This window comes from Chrysoperla carnea, chromosome 1 (genome assembly GCF_905475395.1).
Source record: "Chrysoperla carnea chromosome 1, inChrCarn1.1, whole genome shotgun sequence".
In the NCBI taxonomy this organism is placed as follows: Eukaryota; Metazoa; Arthropoda; class Insecta; order Neuroptera; family Chrysopidae; genus Chrysoperla; species Chrysoperla carnea.
Window position 1 is genome coordinate 124688195 of NC_058337.1, and position 8163 is coordinate 124696357.

An 8163-nucleotide genomic window follows, 5' to 3' on the forward strand; every position below is an offset into this window, starting at 1 on the left:
ATGCCTTTAACAGTTCTTTCAAAAAAATATTACAATTCAACTAAAGATTTAAAGTTAAAATTTTTCAATGAGAATTAATCCGTACAGAATAATACGTACTCTTGACACTGCATCGCAATATGTCACCACACTCGAAAAGTTGCTCAGTTTGACAAACTGTAGTTCAATATTGTTTAAAGTTTAGCGATTGTTTCATATTACCATAGAGATAATATCACAGAGCTGTATAGACATAGGAAACGTAATGAGTGAATTCCTGTTGACCGCAGTGAGAGAGGTTGAAAGAGACAGAAATTGTAGGCGAATAAAAAACCTTTATCTGTCTATCCACAGATAGACAGATCTATTTGTTTCATAGAAAATTATAAGAGTAGAGTGCACGGGTGCCCATGCAAGTCATAAGTGAGAGTGTCCGCAGGTAAGAGAGAGTCACCATAGAGAAAATAATATGATCGCTCAGCAGCGTTCTCTCTCTTAACTGAGAACACTTTCAGGATTCTCTCGCGTGCTCTATTATATATAATATCTCTATCTCTAAAACATCTTGAGCCAAAATATCAAAAATAAGTGCATTTTTTTTTTTTTTTTAATAAATTTATTTGTTTTTAAACCAAATTCAAAGAAATTTATAGGATTATATTGCCATGCAGCGATTATACAGTCATTAACGCAAAAATTGTTTTTTATATATGTAATGTAAAATGGCAAGATTGACGTATAAAACTCCAAGCCTTATTTGAAAAGATAGTAGGTATTTTCATGTAACTTACGTTCCTTGCAGCAGGGTTTAAAATTTCATACAATAATTGCGTTATTTTTAAAATGTAGGAATTCATCATTTTGAAAGAAACGCATGCGTATTAATTTGCGTAACAAATACAATTATTATTTACGTATATGCTTGATTAAATATTGAAGCATTCCCTGCGCCCAGAATGAGTGATTGGGAACTAAATCAAATCATTGAGCGGAATATAAATTTGTTACGATTTCATATGAAGTAGGAATTTCTTAAATATGCGCTTGCGCCATTATTTTTTTTTCACTTCTATAATCTCATTTGGTGGCGCTAGTGTATACTTTAAATTATATCAATTTCAACACATGGGATCCTCTATCCAGCTATGGAGTTGGAAATCAGTGATTAATACGCATACGTTTCTATGAAAAATGATAAATTTGTTCATTTTAATGCCGTTAGGTGGAATTAAGTCGTAATTTGGTGAGAAACTTTACTTCGTCCTTTACTAGACTTACATTTTAGTTCTCATTAAAATGCTTAGTAGATAAATATTTAAAATTAAAATTCAATAAACATTCTAATATCTTAATAAAAATTTAAATATGATTAAAAAAAAAAATAAACAAAAATTATAATCAGTCTTTATTTTATAAATTTAAAAAAATAAAAAAATAAATATATAACAAAAACATTTCTGAGACCATATACTTCGAAATTTTAACACTATACGTTACCAAACACAATTACAGATTTTTTTTATTTTGTTTTGTTTCAAAATAATTGATTTATTTCAATTTTTTCGACAAGAATTGAGCATTTCGTTTTAAAAAAATTAATAAAAATAATAAATATGTATTAAACTAAAGATCACCATTATCTAATGCACGATTTAAATCGGCAACTAATCGCCCTAACGTTTCTTTATATTCCGAATCGGTTTTAAACACAGCATCCAAAAAATGTTCATTACCAAAGAATGTAAATATACTATCGATACGTGCTAATGATTTCTCTGTTAAATGTCGTTCAACAATATATCGTAATGACTTTTGTGATTCGGATAATGCTGATAATAAATAATTTTTATCGTAACTGTAGTCAACTTCGTAGAATGAAATAACAGCCATACCAGCTTTATGGAATTTATTTTTAAAACGATCGGCTTGTTTTAATTCGTCCGGTGAGAATTGATTGTTACGATATAACACACCTAATTTTATTACAACTTTTATTATGTTCTTCACTAATTTCTCTGCTTCCTTTTTGTTATCAGTCTGAAAAATAAGTAAAAAAGATTGATTATATTAGTAAAATTAAAATTTGATGATTTAGCTGGGAACTCTCGTATGGGAGATCTATCCAAAGGAATTGAATAAAATTTTGACACAATGATATTAACGTAGTATAGTCTAGTCAACAAATTCAAATTATTGAAATATAGAAATACTGTTCGTAAAAATACGTGTGATATAACTCGTTGTATTCGGAATGACGTCTAGAAAAATGTATCGAAAGCGTTTCTTCACATAAAAAATTTCAAAAGTTAAAAAACATTAGAGAAGTTGCATTAATTTTTTCATATATAAATGAAAATTTATTCCTCTAAAGTCTATTTAGGTAATTTTTTTTTTTTAAATTAATTGTTCCATTTTTTGTATTAATTATTAATAAAAAAAAGTTATATTTTTGAATAAAACGATAGTGACGTATGAACCCCTGTTGAGGCTGTGAGCTAATCAGTTTCTATGGAAATTTGCGTTATCATATAATAAAACCCAGCTGAGAAACAAACCATTTATCATTATGCATGTTATTTTATCATTTCTCCGTGTATTGGCGTTACGAAAGCGAGGTGCTGACGTCATTGCTGTTTGAATTTATAGTTTTAAAAAAACATTTTTAAAATTATAAATAACGGGGATAGACTTCCGGTAGTGAGAGTTTTTTTAATGAAAATTGCCTCCTTTTTATGAATCTTATTCTTTAAATTTCTTAAATATTAATATTGTATGAAATATTAGAGAAAAATCGCCCAAAAAATTTGTTCAGTTTTATAATTTAGACAAAAACCAAACAGCAGCTTTGATTTATTATAATTATTAATCTTGTAAAAATTTGTATGGCGTAATTTTAAAGGAAATTCAGAAAATACAAGAAACAAACATTGATTTATTGTATTAGGGGGGGGGGTATGCTCCTATTTGTGACGAATATTTAAAAAAAAAAACTTGACTTACATATTGTTTAGCTAAACGATACAAATTATCCAATAATGATGCAGTGTTATCATCAATAAAAGCGCGTGCAACATTTTTACCAGCCATGCGTGATAATATCTTCTTTTGGGCACGTAATCCAATATCGCGTGCACGAAACGCACCTTCATTCATAACTGTAATTTTATTTTTAAAAGTAATCATCATTATTAAACGTATTAAAAGTAAATAATCAATTTAACATCATATAGAATAGAACACACCTAAATAATTTAATGACAAAACAAAAAAACAAAAAATACTTTTAATTTAATTGGATAAGTTTAGTCGTACTTGGAACAATATTATTATTGTTCAAAATAAATATAATAAATAAATAAAGTAAAAATATTTAATTTTTGTATATAAAATTATTATTAAGGTAGTTGATGTAATAGAAGGTACTCTAATACAATGAATAAACCGGAAAAAAGTGTCGAAAGTAGAAAAGTGGGGAAAAAGCCCCAAGAAACATTCAGCCAACTTAACCTAGTCATAAAAGAGCATGCGGTCCCAGCGGAGGGCATATGTATTCGAAATTTTTTTGAAATGCTTATTTTGGCTTAAAATTCTCTATTAGTATTAATTTTTGGTCGCTGCATACGAATCCGATGTCAGATTATACGAATTCTGCCACGTATTCCAAAAATCGTGCCATTTTTGACCCAAAATTCCGGAAACTAAGTAATTATCGCCCAAAAGCTGTTATCTAAGAGGTATTTTTGGTCGCCGATTACACGGATTTTATGATGTCTTCCGAAAATCGTGTCATTTTTGCTAGTAACTAAAAATATTTTTCTGGACATAATCTCTAGAAACTACTTATACCTTGGTATACTTGTGTAAATGTTAAATTTAGTATTTCCAATGTCAAAATTGCATATTTCTGGAATAATGGATGTCTACTGGAAAAATTTGTTTTATTTATACAAGAATCGGTGCGCTCATATAAATACTTCTTAGTTTACCGATTTTGTGCAAAATATGGCACGATTTTCGGAAGACGTGGCAGAATTAGTGTAATCGGACATTGGATTCGTAATCAGCGAACAAAAATACCCCTTAGAGCACAGTTTGGATGATAAATACATAATTTGCCGTTTTTGTGTTAAAAAGTGGAATTTCAGGTCAAAAATGGCACGATTTCCAGAAGACGTGACAGAATTCGCGTAATCTGACATCGGATTCGTAATCAGCAATCAAAAATACCTCCTAAAGCCCAGTTGGGCCGATAAATACTTCATATTAGTTTTTGTGCCAAAAAAGTCAAATATAGCTCACCAATTTCCATTTGTTTACGTAAGAAACAGCCCCGGATCAGGAGGGAAGGGCAAAACGGGACGCTTGACCCAGAAATCATACCTTTATGTGTTTGGAAAAAAAGATTCTAAAAAGCAATTTTGATATTTTAGTTTTTGACAGGGTTTTTTAAACCAGTTATTAGGACTGCACAAGGTTACAGAATTTGGTACAATTCTACACAGACAATTTAAAAAATGAGATAAAATTATTATAATTAAAAACGTTTTCTATCACATTTTCTATGTTTCAGAATTAGAAAACAGTAATACTACTACAGTGTTCTAATGGCTATTTTTTTCTACCAATTACACTGAATGTAACAACAAGAAGGAATTATTAATGCAGAGAAATTAATATTAATGCAGAGAAATTGCACAAATTAGAAGTAGAACAGCCAAATTTGTACGTTAAAAAAAGTCTACATGTTAATGTTTTGTGCCAAAGTTATGATTTTGAATGCAGGAGTTTTGTAGGATTTTGTGAATCTACTATATCATTACACCAGCTACCTTAAGTTGAATTAACATCCGTACAAATAAATAACAAAAATTAAAAATTTATTTTTATATCTTTTGAAAATTAAAACTTTGATTAATAAGTGAAACGTCATTAAACGGTAGAGTAATTAATTTAATAAAGAAAGGGAGCATTAAATATAAAATTAAAAATTTTGTAAATATTGGCGATCGCAAGATACGGTGGCGCCGCGCAGCGAGGACTAGTGAAACTATTATAGAGGATTTTGACAGCTACACAAGTGCTGAATGCTTTTGTTGTTGAGATGGAAATTATCAAAAATGAATACGTTGCGGTGTTCCCCAGTATGGGAAAACAAGATCTACAGGCGTCAGTTTTCATAATTTTCCAAAATGCGAAAAGTTAAGGTTAAAGTGGATACAAAACTTGCCCGCTTTGCAAGAACAATAGCATTCGATTTTTTTGTTGTCATTGGCTACAAACACTTTGATTTGGATCCCATGAGGTTTCTCGGTGATGTTCGACGTTTGCAAACATGAAGATTTGATTAATAAACAACTATTTTGCTTCGATTGGATACCACAGAAAAACAAGTTTTTGGAACGAGAAAGCGCCTCTCCTTCCATCAACGGCCTTACTGATCCACCAAGTAGATAAAATATATCACCAATATTAATATCCAGGGCTTTCTCCATGTTAAAAAAACAAATAAACAAAAAAAAAATGCAAAAATTTATTTTGACAACTTGAACGAAAATCCTCTATATCGGCCATATTGCACTCACACCAGAGCCATCTCTAGGTAATTTCGTTCGCCAATTAATATGAATTCTATTTTTGATTTGTTATTAACTTTCCAATCTAATTAATAATAATTAAATCAAACAGTAATTTTGATGTTATTTATCTTAAATTTAAATTATATTATATTTGAGATAAATTGAATTTCCATACGAATAGCAATTTTATATTTATAATTTATCTTAATTGTTTTAGTAATAATAATTAAACTTGGTGAATTTATTGTGTCTTATTATTTTTATAAACATTAAAATAAAATTTGGTATCTACCGACGAACAAAATGTAGTATTTGATAGTAATTTCAGAACGGCTGAGTATTTGAGATTCCGCTCTCAAAAATTTTTATAGTTGGGAACTTCTTTTTAAGGAGACCAGAAAAATTTTCAATGTGAAAGCAAACTTTTAATTGAAAAATATAATTGAATAGAAAATGCAAAAATAATTTTGCCCATTAAAGTAGAGTGTCCTTCGTTTGTCATCTTGAAAATTGCAAGCTTTGAGAATTCGGGCGGATAGCGAATATCTTGCTCATTTCGAGAGTGGGATAAAAGATTTTTGGATTTTTTATTCAATTATCTTTATAAATTTGAATATTGCCCTCAATAAATATATATAATACATCTCCCAATTTTCGTAGAAGAAAAAGCTGTTAGACATGATCTTGAAAACCGCTTCTCAGATTTACAGCATTTCCGAAATGACCGTCAAATCTTACACCTGGCTCTAAACCTGTGATGAGTTTCTGTTAGTTAATTTCGAGGTGATAATCTAAATAACATGTATGGGCATTGACAATTTAAATGTGACGTCATAGTTGCACAAATAAACAATACAGCATGGTATACGAGCAATGATTACAGCTTAGCTTTGGACACTAAATGGCGAATGTCATTTGAAGATAGAAGATTCATCGCCATAGGGTGTATTTTTTTGTTTATGTAAGTATTACGTCACTCTTTTGTATATTGTATTGGCGGGGAATTTAAATATTGGAACATTTAATGGTGGTTTTATATTTAGTTAGATAGAAAAAAATTTGTGAATCAACAATTTGAGAAAACATTTTTTTAATTTAACAGAATTTATTTACTATATTGAATTTTATTTCTATTAAAATTACCTAAAATTCATTGCATGAACGGTACTGATATAAAAAAAAATTCTGGTTATGATAAATTAGTCGAATTCACCAAAATAAAATTTTCTTTTAAAATAACAAAAACAAAATTTTTGATTTTAAGTTAATTATATACTTCTTTATAAAAACATACATACCTATTACTTTTATAATTTTAAAAGAAAATTTATAATTATAAGTCTTGAACAAATTAGTAAATAAACAAAACTTTCTTGTAAATTAACTTAATATAAAAGGAAAAGAACATATAAAATAAAATTAAAATTAAAATTACTTTTAAATACAATACAAAAACATACCTGTTTTCGACATTTTGTGATGAAAATAAAAGATTGCGTAAAACAAAATAATAATAAAAATCAACAACAAAATTTCAAAATGAATGAAAAATATAAATTATTGAAAATTTTTGACAGAACTGATACCTAAAAAAAACATAAAAACAAATATAAAAAAACAATAACTACAAAATAAACATAATAATTATATTAAAAAAACATGAATCAACCTAAAAATACGTTTGTTAAAACTATTGAGTTAAATCCAAATATTATGACAAAATAAAAATGATTGGTATTATCTATTTAAGTGATAAATGTCTTGAGTTTATCTAATCTTTCGAATATTTTTTACTATCAATAATTTTATTTAATATCGTTAAAAATAAAATGAAATATTCTTTGGTTTACAAGAAATTGCAATAATCCTTTTTTGTAAGATAAACATAAAATGTGATTCATTCGATATAAAACTATGTTAGATGTATGTAAAATTTTACATAGTTGTAAAACAAGTTGCATAGCTTAGACATTTATACTTGTGAATATGTATTAAAAATTTGATAAAATGGAATTAAATTTGGAAATTTACTAAAAAACTTACATAGGCATTGATTACATTCGGTTGTTATACATTGATAAAGTAGCCAACTTTCCAATTCAATTCTTGCTGACGACATTTTTGTAGAAGATTTTTCTGAAACAGAAAAAAGATTTTAGAAATAATTTGTTTCAACTGATTGCTGTTGTGAAATGTTTTTTAGGAATAAATTAAAAGATAGGAGCCTTTTTTCCTGCTACCCTCTCCACTATAGTTTAACGTCCATAATACATATGTTCTTAGCAAGGCTGTTAAATGAACGGCTAATTAAGATGATTGGTTTCGACATATCCACGGCTAAAGGTATGTACGTCGAAATTGAATTTTTGAGTAGTGTGTAGGGGGAATAAAGATTAATATCTGTTTAAGTTCTGGAAGACATTTTTAAAATTTTTTCATCCCAATTTATGCTATTTAAAAATAGAACTTTCTTGACAATAAAAATTTATATTATATTTATAAATTTCGTGGAAAAACGAACAATGATTTTTCTCTGATCGGTAACAATAAAGACAAACTCTCCCTTAAACATAGGTAATAAATTTTATTAATAAATTACCCGAACACA

General features: G+C 28.1%; 1 protein-coding gene across 3 annotated transcripts; it reads right to left on the reverse strand.

Annotated features, from left to right (window-relative positions):
* Window positions 1-1563: 1563 nt before the first annotated feature.
* Window positions 1564-7673, reverse strand: LOC123298363 (tumor necrosis factor alpha-induced protein 8-like protein). 3 transcript variants are annotated; one of them, XM_044880365.1, is made up of 3 exons: window positions 7599-7673; window positions 2980-3134; window positions 1564-2016 (listed from the first exon to the last, which is right to left on the reverse strand). In XM_044880365.1, exons 2-3 carry the CDS (start codon window positions 3130-3132, stop codon window positions 1603-1605), a joined length of 567 nt encoding a protein of 188 aa, XP_044736300.1. In that variant the 5' UTR covers window positions 3133-3134; window positions 7599-7673; the 3' UTR covers window positions 1564-1602. The 3 variants fall into 3 exon arrangements, with proteins under 3 accessions (XP_044736300.1, XP_044736286.1, XP_044736294.1); XM_044880351.1 differs by lacking the exon at window positions 7599-7673 and adding an exon at window positions 7016-7141; XM_044880359.1 differs by lacking the exon at window positions 7599-7673 and adding an exon at window positions 3222-3318.
* Between the last annotated feature and the right edge of the window lie 490 nt (window positions 7674-8163).

Coding starts and splice junctions, on each gene's coding strand:
- LOC123298363 (XM_044880351.1), bottom strand. Junction 2,017..2,979: donor ATCGTTTAGCTAAACAATAT/GTAAGTCAAGTT, acceptor CTTATTTTTCAG/ACTGATAACAAAAAGGAAGC.